This window comes from Drosophila teissieri, chromosome 3R (assembly GCF_016746235.2).
Source record: "Drosophila teissieri strain GT53w chromosome 3R, Prin_Dtei_1.1, whole genome shotgun sequence".
In the NCBI taxonomy this organism is placed as follows: Eukaryota; Metazoa; Arthropoda; class Insecta; order Diptera; family Drosophilidae; genus Drosophila; species Drosophila teissieri.
In genome coordinates, this window is record NC_053032.1 from 18,728,654 (window position 1) to 18,747,359 (window position 18,706).

General features: G+C 41.7%; 4 protein-coding genes across 5 annotated transcripts; 2 read left to right on the forward strand and 2 right to left on the reverse strand.

The window, feature by feature from the left end:
• Positions 1-1,411: 1,411 nt before the first annotated feature.
• On the reverse strand, positions 1,412-4,095 carry LOC122619961 (probable tubulin polyglutamylase ttll-15). Its single transcript, XM_043797201.1, has 5 exons — positions 4,056-4,095; positions 3,381-3,616; positions 2,147-3,312; positions 1,879-2,092; positions 1,412-1,820 (listed from the first exon to the last, which is right to left on the reverse strand). Exons 2-5 carry the CDS (start codon positions 3,432-3,434, stop codon positions 1,704-1,706), a joined length of 1,551 nt encoding a protein of 516 aa, XP_043653136.1. The 5' UTR covers positions 3,435-3,616; positions 4,056-4,095; the 3' UTR covers positions 1,412-1,703.
• LOC122619959 lies at positions 3,708-7,151 on the forward strand. Of its 2 annotated transcripts, XM_043797199.1 has the most exons (9): positions 3,708-4,013; positions 4,066-4,170; positions 4,224-4,367; positions 4,432-4,534; positions 5,261-5,394; positions 5,671-5,811; positions 5,867-6,070; positions 6,199-6,558; positions 6,655-7,151. In XM_043797199.1, exons 1-9 carry the CDS (start codon positions 3,813-3,815, stop codon positions 7,027-7,029), a joined length of 1,767 nt encoding a protein of 588 aa, XP_043653134.1. In that variant the 5' UTR covers positions 3,708-3,812; the 3' UTR covers positions 7,030-7,151. The 2 variants fall into 2 exon arrangements, with proteins under 2 accessions (XP_043653134.1, XP_043653135.1); XM_043797200.1 differs by lacking the exon at positions 3,708-4,013 and having other exon boundaries at positions 4,159-4,175.
• A 325-nt stretch (positions 7,152-7,476) lies between these two features.
• Positions 7,477-16,576, forward strand: LOC122618896. The gene is made up of 17 exons (XM_043795492.1): positions 7,477-8,683; positions 8,782-9,579; positions 9,646-9,771; positions 9,834-10,229; positions 10,291-10,413; positions 10,477-10,599; positions 10,659-10,985; positions 11,047-11,376; positions 11,439-11,477; positions 11,540-11,842; positions 11,902-12,045; positions 12,112-12,192; positions 12,242-12,391; positions 12,449-12,492; positions 12,549-15,033; positions 15,098-16,354; positions 16,425-16,576. Exons 1-17 carry the CDS (start codon positions 7,477-7,479, stop codon positions 16,574-16,576), a joined length of 8,085 nt encoding a protein of 2,694 aa, XP_043651427.1.
• Positions 16,577-17,088: 512 nt separating this feature from the next.
• LOC122621271 (abnormal spindle-like microcephaly-associated protein homolog) lies at positions 17,089-17,835 on the reverse strand. Its single transcript, XM_043799088.1, has one exon. The coding sequence runs from the start codon at positions 17,701-17,703 to the stop codon at positions 17,287-17,289; it is 417 nt and encodes a 138-aa protein (XP_043655023.1). The 5' UTR covers positions 17,704-17,835; the 3' UTR covers positions 17,089-17,286.
• Between the last annotated feature and the right edge of the window lie 871 nt (positions 17,836-18,706).

Genomic DNA, 18,706 nt, shown 5'->3' on the forward strand with positions numbered 1-18,706 from the left:
CTTCTGCACGGTGGCCATTTCCTGGCATTTTAACTGGTTTTGTTTGACGGTGGTTACAATTAGCGGCTATTTAAATTGCCACGCATGAGCCGCTATTAATTACGGAACGATGGCACCGCAGCCTAAAACCGAGAAAAAGTTGTTTACGCCTGGTATTCCAGCGGGGGATACGGGGGCCATCTAACCGTTAAACGGAAGCTCCAGCGTCTTTCAAGTACCCGAACTACACAGAAATTGGGAGGGGATGGAGCACAGAAGGGGGCTCCCAGAACCCGATACCCATTGCACTGATTTGGACTCGGGGGAATCACTTTTTATCAAACAGCAATTTGCACCTATCAGTCGATCAGTGTCCCTTTTCTTCTACCCATTCTACTTCTACTTCTGTTGTTTTACTTTTTTTCTTCTTTTGATTTTCCCATGGCGCAATCACAACTAATGCACCGCGTATGAAGCCTCTAAATGTCGAATGAAGTCAGCGATAAATTCAGCTGGTTGATTAGCTGTTGGGGCAATAAATCCATCGCTTCACACCGCCACAAGTAATTGCCGACAAAGCGTCTTCGTCGCCGTCTTCATCTCCATTTCGACAAAAAGCTCAGCTCCGATCAGCTCAGCGACTCTGGATGTGGATGTGGGCATGCGGATGGGGATGGTGATGGGTATGGGGACTTGAGTCCAAGTCCAAGTCCAGCTCTGTCCATCCATCCATCTATTCTGCGGACTGCGAGCTCTTGGGCTCTCCACTCTTCACTCTGAGTAAGAATGTGTGCCGGCCAATATTTTATCAAACCTGACATTTCCTCGTGTAGCTCCGATTATGGCCCGGGTTGCGACGAGGTCGCGATTCTCTGCGAGCACAGCGGCATTGATTGCCACTGCCCATGTGTATTTATTCCTCTGCTTATGTTTATGTTGACATTGACATATCTCGCGTCTTATCGGTTTGCAATAAGTGTACGCCGTTCCATCGCACAGGCACTGCACCAATGAGCCGGCATCGCTTTAACGTTCTGTTTCTGTTTCGATTTCTGCTTCCCTCCGCTCTGCCGCCACAGTGGACACTGCTGGCATGGGTTCCATGGCCGAGGACGCTGGCGACAACTACAGCTCGGCGCGGGCCCTCTGGACCCGGATGAAATGGACAATGACCTGCCGCAACGAACGGGTTTGACCATTAGCAGTAAGTTATTCGGCAACGAAATTAGAGACACATGGTGCTTAATGCTTAAAGGATCGTAATAGTTTAAACATTGCGCAATGGTGCCATTTGCGAATATACTTCTCATTTTGCAATATAATACTTATTATTTGATATAAAACCCAATAAAGTGGGATTGATGTTTTTATAATTTATATAATTGCCTTCATAAGATTACAATAATATAAATAAACATATTAACTCTTCATTTTAAATCTTTACTAGATATGCAGTTTTTTGCTTAAACAATTTAAGAAAGACTCGAATTTAAATAATTTAAGGACGGTTTACATTTGTACATGTTTTCGTTGTCGATCAAGGTGTCTAGATGGTTTCCATTTTCATTGCTAATGACTAAATGGCCATTTACAACATGAAGCCAATTTGCTATGTTATCTATTAAGAACTAAGAATTAAGTATCGGTGGCCAATTAACTAATGCTGAGCATACGAGGTTACCATGTCACAGTAAGTATTTACACAAGTAGATAATCAAATTAATCTAATTGCACCAGGCAGCATCGAATTGGCATTTGTTGTGGAACCAGCGGGTCATCCAGGCGTTTTTCTTTGACATGTTTGCAGTTTCTTCCAAAAGGTTGAAGCTCGTTGGATCGTGCTACATAAAGTAAATATATTAGTTTATGCTTTCTAAGTAACTAGAACATACTACGTACAATGGGTTTAGGGAATATGCGCTTCATGTCCACGCGATGCAAGTGCTCCTGATGCGCCTGCTGCAGCATCTTGTACTCCGAGCCACTGAGGCATTGCAGGCAAAGATCGCACTCCTCCTTGTTGCAGGACTTGTCGCAATCGTGTGCAGCGCATTTGTTCAAGTCCGTGGCCAGGTTTTTGTCAGCTGTGACCATCTCGCTGCTTTCGCCGAGCCTTAAATTAAAAATACATTTTAAAGCTTGTTGGGCATAATACAATAATACTTACAATGTGCCACTTGTTGATATGAGTGGCCTTATTCCGACCAGATTAAACACGCTGTATAGAACTTGCTCGTACAACAGCGAGTTGGGCTTGAAATGGGCGGAGGAGAGATTGGGAGACATGTTGGCCTCCATGAGGAAAACTTTCAGATCCTCGTCGATAAACAGATCGAAACGCATCAGATCGAAAAAGTTATGCGTCCTGTAGGAACGCAGTATGTTAACGATGTCCTGCTCCTTGGCCGCAATCGTGGTGCGTACAATGTGCTCCACTTGAGGCCAAATCTTGGCGGGATCCTTGCCCTGATCTCGGACATAGGCTTCAAAAACGGTGCGCATGCTGCCGCCAAAGCGATTGTAGTACTTGCGCAGCGAAGGCACCTCCCAGGTGGGCAAATAGTCATCCCCCACAATGTACTTGTCCACATTCTCGGCATCGAAGGGATGGTACTTCACCGGGCAGTACCGGAACAGAACGTCGCCCGTGTAGATGTACACTCGCAAGGGATTCACCGAGGTGATGACGACATAGACTCCAATGTCGAACTTGTGGCCATCCACCAAGTAGGGTCGCTGCACGAATTCCTGCACAAAGGAGTCGTTCGACCCGAAGGCGATGTCAGCGGGTGCTCGCACCTTGATGTGCCGATGCTCGTTGTGCTTCTGGACGAACAGCGCCTGGGGATGCTCCCTTGCGTAGTCCAGGAACTCGTGCCGTTCCGCTGGCAAGCGAAAGGCGCGTGGCAGAAAGGGCAGCTGCGTGGTGCACAGGTCCACCTTGTTGGTTAGGTAGCCGCAGCCCGGCAAGTGGTTCACCACCTGATGCTGGCCGAGATTCTTGAGATTGGCGATGGAGAGGAATGGATAATCGTGGGCCCACAGCAGATTCCAGCTCTCGTTCACGCCCACTCTGCGGTAACCGAACCTGTGCAGCACACCGACCACATGCACCAGGTGCTCCTCCGTGGGACTGCGCCCGAAGATGGCATAAGTGGGCGGTGGCTGCAGCTGATCCTCTGCAGAATCCGCCGACTTCCAGGACAAAACGCTGCTGGCATGGGGCAGCAGCTCCACCAACACGGCCGTGGTCACCGTCGCCGCCAGAAATATCATAACGGGCAGCAGTCCAATGCTGTTCGCTGGCTTCTCGGACTCCTCCGTTTTGGCCAACTACAGAAAAAAGAGAAAGTTTTCGGTTGCTCATCAATGGGAGATGCACCATTAATGGACGAACTCACTTTGCCAACGCCCTCCTTGTGATTAGGAGCATTCTCCTCCACACTGGCATCCATTCCGCGACTGGGTGTGCTATTTTCAAACGCTAATACCAGCGACTAATTTAAAACAGACGTTTTTTTAGTCGCGATCTCCACGGCAACCAAACTGAAATTTCCCGTTTGCCATTCGCAGGGAAGCGCCAACGGACCAGCTGTTTCGAAATTTCCCTTTTGTGGCGCGCGTTTGAAAGCGGCAACTTTGGGAAATTTGTAACGGTCATTTAAAATATTTACAAATAATGTTAATAAAGCTTAAAATCACTTGATAAAAGTCTTAGAGCTCGTTACTGGGTATTTCAAAATTATTTTTTTTTATTATGTCACAAAAAAAGAACTAAAACACGCATTTTGTTATATTTGTTATTTTTATTACTTATTTGTTTCAAAGTGAAAATGCAACGGCGTACAAAGAACACTGCAGATGCCAAAAGAATTCAATCACTCAAGGCCTTGTTCAAAAAAGTGGTTCGCATAATGAGCCTAAACAATCCGTGGAAAGAAAACGAAGACGATCTAAGGATATCTTCAAACGTCATGAGGAATTTGCCTACGAGAGGGCGGACAAAGTCTAAGTCGGGATTCCTAACTGCAGCGGTATAACATACTAAAATATATAATAACCAGATAATTACTCACTCTATGACAGGATAAATCTTTGATTCGAACACCGCACGTGATTCGAACAATTCCGGAAAGAATGAAGTTATGCCAACTGTTTGCTAAGTTGACGTGTTTGGCAGGCTTCAGTCCGGTAAAGTACCTTCTTTTTATGAGGACACTAACATTAGACTTGGTTTCCCTTAGAAAATTCGAGCTCGATTAGTTCCTGTGGTCCGTTTGATGCCCGTCGATGCTGGTCGCATTATCATTAGGCAATCGGATGCGCCCATAACCGTGTTTTTTGTGCTTACGGGGCAAGTACATATGATAAAACACGATGATAACCAGGTAGTGGCTTATAAACTCAACACTCATATGTATAAATCGATGATCCTAATATTTGATTTGTTAGAAGGGAGAAGGAGTGGTCATGGGCTTTCTGGGTGCTGGAGATATGATGGGCCATGTGGAGCTCTTAGAAGGCATCAAGCGAACTCACACGTTCAGAGCAGCAAGTAAGTTTTTAACTTTCTAATGGGTTAGTAGTTATATTTTTAGCTATTTATTAATTTTCTTCATTCTGAGTGCTGATAAAGAGCTGAGCAGCAGTAGTACCCAATGTATTTTAGCTAACAATCCTTACCTCTCCCAATTAAATCACACTTAAGGATGATAAGAAGGTGAATTAGGTAAAGTGCAGCATTTGCGGCTCATGTCGGAATAAATGGGAAATACATAGGGCCAGCACGCGATTTGTACGATTGTGTTTATTGGGAGTTTGTTTGGTTTTGTTGCTTCATTTGCGATTGCCTGTACCCACCAATTTAATCAGCAATAAACAACGTTAAGTCCTAATTCGATTCAATCAAAATGAATAACAAAATACCCCCCGCCCGAGTCCGTCACGAATCCGCCAGCTCCATTCAGTAGTATAAACTATTCAGTCAAATATATAGGTTGGCCCAAAACAACACCCGCCTTCCTTTGGCGCATTCGAGCATTGGAGCATTGGGGCTTGGCTCGATTTTTCGGCTGTTGTGCCTGTTACTCCTCGTGCTGGCAATCTTAAAAAAAAATAAATAAATAAAAAACAGATGCACGCCACCAGAAGCACCAGCAGTAGCAGTAGCAGTAGCAGTAACAGTACTTGGCCCCAGCTCCATGGATTCCATGTGCCCCGATTCGATGGGAGTCGCCAATTCGCCAGTGCGCCAGTAACTATTGAACGCTTCACTTTGCAGCCTACTGCGAACTGCTCGTCCTGTTCGACTATGATTTTGCACCGATTCTGGGGGCCTACATGACCAAGATTTGGGACGAGAAGAAGCGGGCCCTCAAGGCGCTGGACTACTTTGATTTCCTCGATGAGGATCAGGTAAAAGACCCCAAGGTTTCCACACTGCAAAGTTCTCAGAATGCATTTCATTACAAACCATTTCACCCATTATTAAGACAATCTATAAGTATGCATATCTTTAGGTATGAAAGAATTTCTTGATATGTATCATTAAAAACACTCATTCCTTAACAATTACTCATTCATAGTAATGACCATGAACACTTGCATAAAAAAATATCCATAATCTAATAATAGACCCTCCCAATTAATGAAATTCTTCCGCAACAATGCATTTCTGTGAATATGGTGTAGATCGTGGAAGCTTGTCGATATGGGAGGCTAAAGCAGTTCGACCCACTGGATACCATATTCTGTGAGGATATAGGATCCATGACCAATGTCCACTTCGTGCTCAGTGGCGAATGTCTGATACTGCAGTGTCTGAATATAAGGGTCAGCAGATCTGAAAACCTTTGATTTCTACTTAAACTCCTTACTCCAATTCTAGGTTTCCATGAAAAGGGGGAAAAAGGTATATGAACTCTTGCCGGCGTCTGTAGGTGATGTGTCGACAATGTTTAGAAAAGCCGTCAGATCCACATTTTCCACCCCAAGTATGGATGATCGGTCAAAAATAGATATTCTCGATCTTGTGGCAAGTTCGAGTTCCGGTTCCAGTGATGATTCGCAAAAAAGTGCTATTAATCGCAAGGTAGGCTCACCCTAAAATATAAGCAACTTGAGTTATTTGGGTATTTGCTGTCCTAAACACGCTGCGTTATTGCTTGATTCGTAGTTTGCTTTTTATGTTGTGTAAATATTAATTTAACTAATATACAGATGCGAAAAATGGACTTAAGAGATATACAGAAAAGATGCGGCATGATCAAATCACCGCCACCCAAGCCGCGTTTTACTTGGCGCCGCTCGATTCGAAAGTCAACGATGTCCATGTTTTCGCCCAGTGAAAATAAGTATATTAGTGAAGATATATATGAGGATTTTTGGGAAATGTGCGAGAATGAAAGTGATAGCGATTCATATTCGTCGGACTCTGATTTAGGCATGGACATGGAGTTTAAGCAATCCTTCCGCTTTGGTCCTGTATTAAATGGTTTTGCGGGAAATGATTACGATGAAAGAAGCTATGTTTTATCCTCGTCCCTATCTAGTTTATCCTCGAGCAGTGTTGATTCATCCGTAAGTCCCCAGGAATATTTAGTACTTTATCTTATATATAAGCTGAATTCAATGTATTTTGCATTTTATTTCACCATTCTGGTTTCCTCCTTGCAGACACCCACATTTGAAAGCCACTTCATCGATGTGGGTACCATAACTTTTGGAGGAATTTTCGGCTTGGGCGAGAAAATGGAAAATCGCGTGATAATGGCAAGGAATACGGTACAATGCCTGATACTGCCCAGGTTTTTCCTGTTAGAGAAGAAACAAAATCCCGGCAATGTCTGGGAGCGCAGACTGCTGTACGTGGATGTCATGATTCCATCCAGAGAAGCCCTTTTTGCCCACTATCGCAAAGCTTGTGACTGGAAGAAGTTCAAGAACGACCTCATTTCCGAGACCTTGAAGCCCTCCGATAATGCCGACACACACATTGAAGACGTTCCCATAATTTGCAGAATTGTAGAATCACCGGAGGATCTCAATTAGTTGTGGAGAATAAATTGTTTATAAAGGGGCGTTTTTGTGCTTTTCAGTTGAATCAAAAGTAGCTGTTACTTATAACATTTTGGTTCAACTGAAAAATGTAAAAACTCCCCTGATAGATTCAAAGGCATACAGTATTTATAATTAAAAACTATTTTTGGTTCGGGTAATAACATCTGAATAATATATACTGCGAAGTCACTCTTCAGTTATTAAGGGTCATTACTGGTCAGATTTATATATATAAAATCCAAGAATAAACCCTATACTTATTCATACATTCCCTTGTGGGATCAACAAGTTGCAGCGACGTCAGCTGAGGATATGTTTTGGCACCCCAGGTGTTGACATGGCAACTGCAAGCCATCGAGGTTTCCATTGACATTCGGACACCTTCGCTGGTCAGTATTGATTCAACTTTTACCCATGCATGGTGCTTGAGATACTGAAATGACGACGGCAAGTTTACCCAGGGTTCCCGAGGGACTACGGGACCTAATGAAGGTCTATACCAAGGAGGTGTTACGTGAAAAGCCGGCTGACTTGTATGGCTTTTCGGCCAGCTTTTTCAACATGATTGTTGGCGAAAAATCGCATCAATCGGTGCGAAAATACGAACCGTTGCAAACTTACGAAACCATCATGAAAAACCGCATACGTCAGCAGGTGCCCCTTTCTATGGTGTTCAATATAATACCGGAAAAACTCACCGACCTCATCAAGCAATTTATAAAGGCAGTTCTTAGAGAGAAACCCGATAACATATACATATTCGCACAGGAGTACTTTCAGCGGATGTCCAAGGAAAAGTCGGGTCGAATCGAGTACGGCAAGTACGCGTCCTACGAAAAGTCCTTGAAGGACAAAGAAAACGTAGCTCCTGCATCGAAAGTGACCTGCGAGTGTGGTCGAGTACTGAGTGCGAGTAAGAAGGATGTGGGAAACACCGCCTCCGTATATACAGACAACAAATTGGCCGAGGCGGATCAGCGAGCATTTTCCAGCAGAATTACCTACATACAATCGGTCGTCATCATTCAACGACATTTTCGCAGATATCTCAGCCAGCGGAAAATAGCTCGCAACAAGGACAAATGCAATAGCTTCGAGTACGTGGCAGCTGTCCTGCTGATTCAAAGGCAGGTGCGTCGCTATTTGGCCACGAAGCGAGTGGAAAAACTTAAAAATTCACGTGACGCACAAAAACCCGATGCTAAGCCCAAAGCTGCCGACTATATGAAAGCCGTTGTGGTCATACAACGACATTATCGCATATATTTGAAAAAGAAGCGGGCGCAAAATCGATTGCAGCACGGCCCAGTATCCCTAGCAACAGCAGCCATCATAATCCAAAGAGCCTACCGCAGAATGGTGGCACGGCATAGGGCCAAGAGAACCACATCCTCCGGCACAGATCAGGCCGAGGAACTCAATGACAATGCCTCCGAGACCGGGTCCTACACATCCGTCTCCACCGCCCTGCTTTCCACGGAATCCACCGAGCTGGGAATGGCGAACTTCGAGGAACGAGTCCATCAAAAAATAATTCACGAGGACGAGGAAGTGGAGAACAGCAATATGGATGGCAGCCTTGAGAAGGAGTATTTCGAGGAAGACATTAAGGGCGAGCGAAAGTCGATAAGTTTAGGGAAAAGCGGTAATTATGCTAATGTTTTCCCATTAAATGAACTCCTTTAAGCAGAAGTCGCATTTCATTTTCGTGTTCCAATCTATTAAAACGTAACCATTTTTCAGAAATTCTTAGCGGTGCCCTAATTGAAAGCATGATTTGCAAACCTGATTTGCAAAACATCCAGGATTTAAACGAATCCAAAGAATTCGATGTGGAATTGGAGAAAAATGAGCACCCAGCTAAACCTGAAGAACACATTGCTGATGAGCAGATAATTATTCAAGATCCTGAACCGAAAGTTAAAGTTGATTATAAAACAAGTCTAGACCTAGAATTGATGCCTCAAATCGAAGTAAAAGCTGAAAATAAAAGTAAAGATTATCAGTCGACAAGCGAGGATCAGGTAAAATCTAATAAAAGCAGCTTGGATGTGGAACCGGAAACGCCAGTGGAGCCCCAGGATAAACCGGATTCAGGAGATCCAGATAGCAAAACTGAGGACGAAATTAAAGTGGATCCACTTAACTCCGACTCTTATCAAATTGAAGAAAATAAATTAATTGGTAAGATTGCGGAATCGGCAATTAAAGCTGAAGACTCAAGCACTGATCTTCTAGAAGAGGTTCGCGAAGGTGAAGACAGCACATTACCTAGTAAAATTGAGAAAAAAGAAAGTGATGATGTACAAGAAAATATTGTGGAACAGGCTATGGCCTCATCTGATGAAGCGAAAAATGGCGAAAAAGATAATACCCACTTTTCGCCCAGTGAAATAGTTCCGCCGCCTAAAGTTCTAAACTCTGGAAGCCAATTGCAGGAAGTTCCAATCAAAAGCGAAATTACTCCCACAGTTTCGATTGAAATTGAGCATGTCGAAGACATTTTAGAAGATTCATTAGCAAGCCCTCATGATTCTAAAGGTATGTAGCGTTTACTTCTTAATTACATTTATTATTAATTTTAATTTCTTGTAATCATATATTTAGCTAACGATTTAACTGAAGGGGTATCGCTAGCAGAAGAGACCAAGAGTATCCCCAATGTAGAAGTAGATAGCTTGAAGAGCATCCTAGTCAATCATAATCTAGAAGCTCGGGAGCAAGGTACACAAGGTAATAAATCAATTGATTAGATTACAATAAACTTTATTTATAATATCCTATGGAATCTTTAGACGACAAAAATGTGGAAGCATCTGCTGCGATACAAACGATTGTTTCAGATGAGGCGACTCAATCTTCAGATACACATGAAAAGATTAGAGAAAAGAGAAGCATTGAAGATGAAGACATTGTTCAATCAAATTTAGAATCTCAGGATGTGTTGATTACCGAAAGCCCAGTTGATCAAGAAGCAATTCAGATAACCAATGATCAGAAACAGGAGTTGGGTGGACAATCGGAAATAATACCTAAAGTGGAAGATGTGCCGAAAACAGCACCAAATAAAAAAGAAGATGATGTTGCTGAAGGCAGCACTGAAAAAGTAGAGATAAATAAAGAAGAACCAATAAAAGAAATCGTTAAATCACCAAATCATGAAATATCACTGGACAAAGTGTTCGAAACTGGTAATGCAGAATACGATTTAAATTTATTATATTCACCAAAATAATTAACTTCATTTTTTAGATCCCAATACAGATTATCATGAACTCACAGAAACGAGCCGCGAACGAATGATGGATTTACCACCTGAAGATCAAATAGTTGAACGTAGTACCTCAAGCTCAGCAGAGGAAACCCTTTTGCCAGGTAAATTGAAAATGTTTTAAAACAAATAATAAAATATTAATCATACAAAACTAAAATGAACAGAAGTTAAAAAAGAAACCAAATCTATGTATGAATTAGAAACGTCGAAAGAGGACTCTGGACTTGTAATACATTCCAAAAGTAATTTAGCAGAACAAAACCTTACAAAAAATGTAGAACAATTGGGTAAGTAAGTTCATAAGATTTTTTTCATTATTTTAAAATGTTTCTTACTGAATTTAAAGATAAACCTTTTGATGACTCCCCGAAGGAACTAGAAAACTTACAGGATAAAATGAAAAAACCATCACAAGAGGAAATCATTTTAATTGAATCTGAAGGTTTAGAAACTAATGTATCATCTCCAGCTAAAAATAGAATTTTTAGTACAAATAATTCTGAAGAAATAAATTCTGAAAATAATTCACAAAATGTAGAAGTCATTACTGAACCGACTGAGCTAAACAAGGAAACAGACTTATCAGAAGAACATGATGATAATGAAAAGATTATACCCACTGAACGTGAAATTCAGGACGCAACAAGCAGAACGGAACTCTCTGTCATTGATTGTAAATAACTCTTATTATAGTTCTTGGAATAACACATTCTTATAATTATATTAAAATTTAGGTAATATATCAATTGACCAATCTGAAAGCTTAAGAGTTGAACAACAGCACTCCGAAGAAAAAGTAAGTGAAAATCAAGAAATAAAGGACGAAGCTGCTAAGATAGGTAAATTAACACCCGAAAACTCCGATGCCAATGCAAATGACCTAGAATCATATAAAGAAAAGGCTCCAATTAAAGATAGTAAACTAGAAGGAGAAATTGCGGAATCCGAAACTGTATCTGAACAATCGGAGGAGAAAATTCCCATTCTAATCGAATCTGAGTCTGTGCAAGCTGAAGATGGTAAATTCATAGATGAGACGACGGAATCTTCAGAGGATGCAGAAGGTATGTGTATATTTTACATTGCCAACGAAAATAAAAAAAATTGTTTTATATTATTTTTATAGATAAAAACAAAGGTGTTGAAGAAATAATTGATATCATAGGTAATAACACATAATAGTATAATATTTTTAAGATTCAATGACAACTTATTTATACTTAGCAGGAAACGAATTGTCAACTTCACTTGAAAGCCCTCCTTCATCCGAAAAAGAAGAGTCAACTTCTCTTGAAAAACAGCCTTCATTAGAAAATGAAAAGTCAGCGTCACTTGAAAAACAGCCTTCATTAGAAAAAGAGAAGTCAACGTCATTTGAAAAAGAGAAGTCAATGTCACTGGATAAACAGCTTTCAGCTAAAAAAGAAAGGTCTACTTCATTTGATGAACAACCTTCAGCTGATATACACACCGATCCTTTGCAAGAGTCCCAACAAGTCGATGGGGAAATGTCCATGGGAAAAGCTATTGGTAAGTACATTACAGTACAATTGTTATGCCTTGGTTATAATGTAACATTTTTATCTAAGTGGACTTACCTACAACTAAGGTTGAGTCTGTTAACAGCCAGTTAGAAAAGAAACCCATTTCTCAAGAATTGGAGGACGTACAAGCTGAAGTTAGTACCGACAAGGAAACGGGAGAACCATTTAACTTTTCATCTGAAAAACAGAGTAAATATACATAATAGTAATAAATATTATATTCCTTGTTATGTATACATCGTTTTTTTGAAAAAGAAGGTGAAACTGAAGCATCAAATAAAACCAGCAATACAACAAGCAAAGATATCCCAGGCGAATATAGTATAGATCACACAAGTAAGAAAAACACTTTTAAATTTTAATTGCTTATAAATGTTAATTGCAGAATTAGAACCAGTATCTGAAAAAGTCATTGAAAGCATGGAGACCAGGGATGTTGATGCCGTTGAGCTTGAAGGTGTTTCTTCAGATGATCCAACAAAATCTGGTGAAACCGAAACGAAACTAAAGGAAGAAGTTAACGAGGATAAAGATAGTAAGTTTACAAATAGCAACTAAAACCAATTTTTTTAATGAATATTCCTTGACATAGCTTTGGAGCCAAGACCCGAAAATGAATCACCCCAAAATCCCGAAGTAATTACTGGTAAGAATTCAGAATCGAAAACGTTTTAAATTTGTTCTTAAATTAGCAGAGAAACTCTCCATTGCTTGTATCTAATCAATTAATTGGCACCCAAAATTTACCTACTAACCATATTGAGATCGAAAAGACCACCAAGAAGTTATCTAGCCCTAGTGTAAGAGAAAAAGATATTGGCACCCCAACATCGGGTCGACTTGTGCCCACACCCATAGCTGAGTTGCAGCTCAAGTCATTCAAGACTCCCAACGACGATGGCGCCTGGTATGATATGTATGTGGAGCCCAAGGTGACCACTGGTAGAGATTTGGAAGTCCCTCTAGCACCGGTTGAAGTCAAAAGACCGGATTCGGGTAAAAAAGTAGCTTCTGTTGTAGAAGAACCTACTATAATCTCAGAGAGAGCACCAAGTTACTATACACCCCAGGAAATTGTAGAAACTGTAAGACCGAAACCAATGAATTCAGTTTCCTTTTTTGTTTCATTCGATTCGGATGATGGAAAACCCAAATACAAGATACCAAAAAGATTTCGAAATCAACCGGATCAGGATAATAAGAAAGTAGGTGAAGATATTGCAGCTACTCAATCGGAATCAGATATCGATTCTAACGAGGAGGAAATCGAAATTATTGAAGTTGAAGAAGGCGATCCTGAGTATCAGCAAACCGGCGGATCCAAACTGCAAACCATAATGGAACTTGATAATGAAAATGAACAGACCACTGAATATAACAGTCAAGGCCGACCCTTTGAATTAAAAGAGAATGAAAGTTATCTGATAAAATCAAAATCTCCCTTAAATTATATTAAGGGATTTGAGTCAGCTTACAAAACAGACATTTTAAATATCACAAGATCTGTGCAAGTCATAGAAAGAGCTTACAAACGGTTCAAGAATAGGACTTCTTTAAAAAGCGAATCTGATTTTGAAAAACAAAACCGGGCTGCAAAAGTTATTCAAAAGTGGCTTCGGAATTCCCTCAATCAGAAAGCTCAAAAATCAAAACAAGGTCTTGCTGCGAAGAAAATTCAAAGAGCTTATCGAAGATATGTTGAAAAGGCCAAGGAAAGAACTCAAAAACAGGAAATGGCTGCACTCATAATCCAAAAGGCATTCAAACGATATTCTCATAGGATCCGCACGGAACTGAATAAAACTCAATCCCTAGTTGACACAGAACTTGAGCAAAGTAAGGCTGCTTCTAAAATCCAAAGGGCTTATAGGAGATATCTAAAATTACAGTCTGCAAGACACCAAGCGACTGGTAGTCCAGTAAAATACGATTCAAAGTCATCTGAATCCAAAATAGTGAATAAATTAAAATCTAATGAAGAACAGGAAATTAGTTTGATGCCAATTTCCACTCTGAAATTATCTGTTGACCCAGAAATCATAAACGAATTGCAACCTGAAGAGCTTCAAGATTTTCTAAAGGATTTAACTGAAAAAAACGAAAATGTAATGGAATTAAAGAAGGAGGGGTTTAAAGAGGAAGAAGCCCCTTTGAAGGTCGTTTCAAGCCCAGTTAATTCGGCAAGTGTATCTGCAGAAGTTGAGAAACCTTTGGGAGCATTGGAATCAGAAAGTCACCCAGATGAAGAACAGGTTGCGGAAACCATTTCAAAACCAATCAATTTGACACAGTTAAGTAAAGAACCTAAAAAAATTAAGAAGTTAAATTCGGATGAATTCCAGGAAGAAGAAATCTTTTCAAAAGTCAATTCAACTCCAACTTATTCGCAAAAATCATCTGATACAGTACAAGATCCCAATGAATTGCAGCCTCTGGAACAGCATAAATTAAAAGACGCTACAAAAGCTGACAACAATAACAAAATTATAAATTTACAGACTGAAAAAGAAAATCAGTCAAAAGAAACTAATCATAATGATAAGCCAGAAATGAACACAGAACTGCAGACACATCCTTTAAAGGATGATCTCGTAGGAAAGTCAAGTGCAGCTCTAATAATACAAAGAGCGTTCAGGCAATATATGGAACGAAGAAAGCTTGAAAATTTCGAGGATAGCTCTATTGATTCCATTACCAGCTCCCGCATAACGGCCATAGAGACAACCAACTACCCAAGTGCAGGAACACCATCAGAAAGTTTAGTTCAGGAAGCTATCGGAGAGCCAGGGGATAGTGCAGAAGATACTTCTAAGATCGAACCAAAGTCCGAGTGGTTTGTGGGGTCAACTCGCATAATACCAAGCCAGGGAGTCGTTGAAGGAGCTGTTGCGGTGGACACCAATCCGGATCCAGCTGCAATTGCAACCACAAGTAAAGCCGAGCTCACCACCAGCACGCAAGTAGAATCAGTTGAAACAGTAGATAGAACGCATGGCTCGCTTGAATCTAAATTAAATCCTGGTACCATAATCGATGAGAGTCTAGGCGGTGCATCCGAAAAGGATAATGCAATCTCTTCTGGTTTAGCAGGTTTAGCGGAAGCTTTCGAGGATCGTCTTGATTCAGTGGAGGATCCCCTTCTCCTTTCGCAATCCGATTTTGGTGGGCTCGTACACTGTAAGTTTAGAAAAACCATTTGATGTCTGTTAATCCCTTCAGTAAAATATTAACTTTCCTTTAGCTCTGGACATCGCCTCAACTCAAGAACTGCTTAACGCTTTCCTGCAAAACGAGATTGAATATTCTTCTAAACAAGGACCGTTTCCAAGTGCTGGACTTCCTCAAGAAGTTATTGAGGAGCCTTGTATAAAAAGATCCGCTTCACTGGTCAATGTTTCCGAAGGTGAATCAGAACCGGACATTGCTAGTCAGAAAGTCGAGAATACAGATTCTTCTATATCTGAAACTACGGGCTTGGACACACTATCTGCAGATACAATAGACAAAGCCACTGTTAAGTTATCCAAGCCAGAGGAAGTAATTGAAAAAATGTCTCAGCTTCGGGACTCAAAGTCCCACGAGAGGATTTCCTCAGCAGATCCCAGTTTCGATGAGCCCGTGATCCGACCCATGAGTTCTCTGCAGGAGCAATCCAGCCTGGACATCGAGGATGGAGACATCATCGTATACAACCGGCTGCAGCGGGATGAAACTAGGGAGAGCTCTGCTCAAAGCGATTCCGTGGTCTTCGGTGATGCAGAGGCCGAAAATAACCAAGAGAAGGAGTTGCTTAATGAGGAATCCGGAAGGGTGCATTTGATGAGGCACTACACCATCGCAGGAGATGATCCGCGCGGACTATTCCGATCTGTGACCATCGATGATGCACTGAGTTATGTGGAAAACGGGGCTAATGGTATGGGCGCGAGTAGTTTCTGTTTGGACGACGAAACCTCGGAGAACATTCGCAAGAAGATGATGGCCTACTCGTTGTCGGAAACGGATTCCGATTACTTTGATCCGAAAAAGGTCAGCAGCGAGGACTTTGACATAGACACGGCCATGGCAGATGCCATGGGCACATCCACTGAAACGGAATCCACCATTGTTTCGGCGGCCACAAAGATCCAGGCAGGAGCTCGTGGCTTCCTCACCAGGCGACGATTGCGGCGGGCTAGTGCTGGCACCAAGTCATCCACGTTGGACACGAAGGCATCCTTTGGTAACGATGCGATCAGCGAGTCCTTGGAACGATTCATCGAGGAGGAGGCGGCTAAGAAGATACAAGCCGCATACCGGATGCACACACGAAAGCGCAAGGGTCATAGCCGGAAAATGGAAGGCATCAGCTTGGAGAGCAACCTGGCCGCCAGGCGCCAGAAGTTGCAGCGCGGGGATGCACTTCGAAACGATTCCACTCCGGATGATGAGAACAGTTTGATGGTCATTGCAGGCAAAGCCCCAAAGGGTGCTAGAACCCAGAGAAGCAAAACCGTTGGTAAGTAATCAATGCCAAATTGGTTAATTGGTAAACAAGTTTTTAATATTTAAGTTAACTTATTTTCCAGGCGAGGCAAAGTCAAGTGCCGACATGGAATTGCGGTGGCTGAAAATGCGGCAGAACTCAATGCCCGTGCAAATTGATTGCGAAGTTTTCAGAGTAATCCCCAAACACATGCGAAAACGCATAAAAAGCGCCGAGGCGAACAAAAGAAAATAAAGTATACGAATTTTATAGGTATCAACGCTGAAATATATCTAAACTATATCTAAATAAAATATATATTTAATCTGAAATGTTTTTGTTATCAAACAAGCGGAAAGATTTCCGGGAGTAAATCATAACATTAAATTTTCCTCAATTTAAACACATTCAACTTAAACAGACTACGGATGAGCGGATGGCTGCCAGTTTGGCTCTAAACATTAAACGCATTTGACGGATTTATGGGATGGGTGTGCACCTTGGGTCGTTGCACTGAATTTCGATGAATACATTCGCTAGCCAGCTATTAAATGGGTTCTATTAAAAAATAGACACGCCTTTTGCTCGGTGCTCCCTAGAAACCATCTAAAATCTTTACAACTATCATTTTGTGGTTTCCGTTTCGTAAGTTTCCATTAAGTGCTATGTGTTCGATGAATAAAATGTTTATTCACTGTATTCATACCATATACATACAGCACTGCATACCAAAAATAGGCCTAGAGAGAAAGACAAACAAATTGATCTCGTTAATGGATAGTGTTGTCTTTCAAGATTGCGGTTTCTTGAGTAAGAGTATTTTATTCTTCTGGAAGCTATCAGTTAATATTAATCTATTTACACGACACGTATTGAACTAAGCGGTAGGATTTGAATACACATATTTGTATGTACAGTAGAAATCAGAGTTGTGGAACGCCCAACGCGCATAACGCGCAAAATCATTACACAATGGGCTCGCATTGTTTCAACTCTTTGCGTGTTTTGAATCCCCGGAAGCCAGCCTGAATTTTAACGGCCGCATCGGTGGCGATTTTCTGCTTCTTTCGCACGAGGAATCCACGAAATCCCGCCTGTATCTTGGTGGCACTGCGATCCTCCACGGATTTGCCTCCATTCTCGGCAGCCGTGCGCTGATCCTCGCCGCTGGGACGGGGATTTCCCGAATTGGCCTGGTTTTCCATGAGGGCGTTGTTCTTGGGACGCTGTCGCTGATTCCGCCGGGGATGGGGATTCTTGCTGGACTTGTGGATCTCTTTGCGCACACGGTAGCCACGAAATCCGGCCTGAATCTTGATGGCCGCACTCTCTTCGGACTGCAAGGACGATGCTGATTCCGGGGAGCTGGGGTAAATGTACATGATCCTCTGGTGCACTGCGACAAAAGTTGGCAATCTGAGTCCGCGTTTCTACCCAACAAATACGGCTTTCATCGATTGTTGGCTCTCTGTTCCGGCCGAACTCGTTCGCTCGAGATCTAAAATTGTACTGGCGCACGGCGGACGCAGGCTTGGCATATGTACGGCGAGAATTTTCATTTTCATTCACAAAACAAAGGCCCCACTCAGCGATTTCTCGTTCTCCCACCTCCCTCCCTATATCTTACATGGGCCTTTTGTATCTACACCTCTGCAGTCCGGCGGACTGAATCCCATCCGTTTGCTCTCCCGCGAGAATGGGAAGGAATCCACGGATGCTGTTGATGCTGATGATGCTGATGACGTTCAAGAATTTTTGTTTCACAAAGTATACAAGCGCGTTGGAAACAATTATCTAATTTCGCCAGAGCTCCCAATTGTGTGCAACCTAATTAACAGACAAATAATAATTGGGATCGGTTGCGTAACATATCCAGTATATATCTCAAATATCCACATATATTATTAGGGCTTAGCTCGTGTTGACAATCAAGCCTATTGACATCACGCAGGAATCACTATTTTGGTTAGTTGTTTACACTACCTAAGGCCTACGTAGCGGGTGGTGGTGAAAAATAGAGTAAATTGGTTTAGCTGAAAAGCGAACTTATAGATACACATAGATCCATAGGCATGTATCCATACATCCAAGTGCAATGAAAAGAACATCGGTGCAACGCTTTGTTAATGGAAACGATGAACAGACACAGGCAGAGGTAATTGAAAAATACGAACACTCGTGTGCATCGATATCGGAATATGAATTTCAATTAATCTCTTATTGTTTGATGTTTGAATTATCTTGACCCTGGGTTCGCAAGCAAAGTTCAAAGTACCACAATGTTATTAAATTGAACCAACAGCCTACATACATACATATACATATGTACTATGTGTTTAAATAGACAGCAGACTTAAATGGAAATTCTCGTCACAAATAAATTAT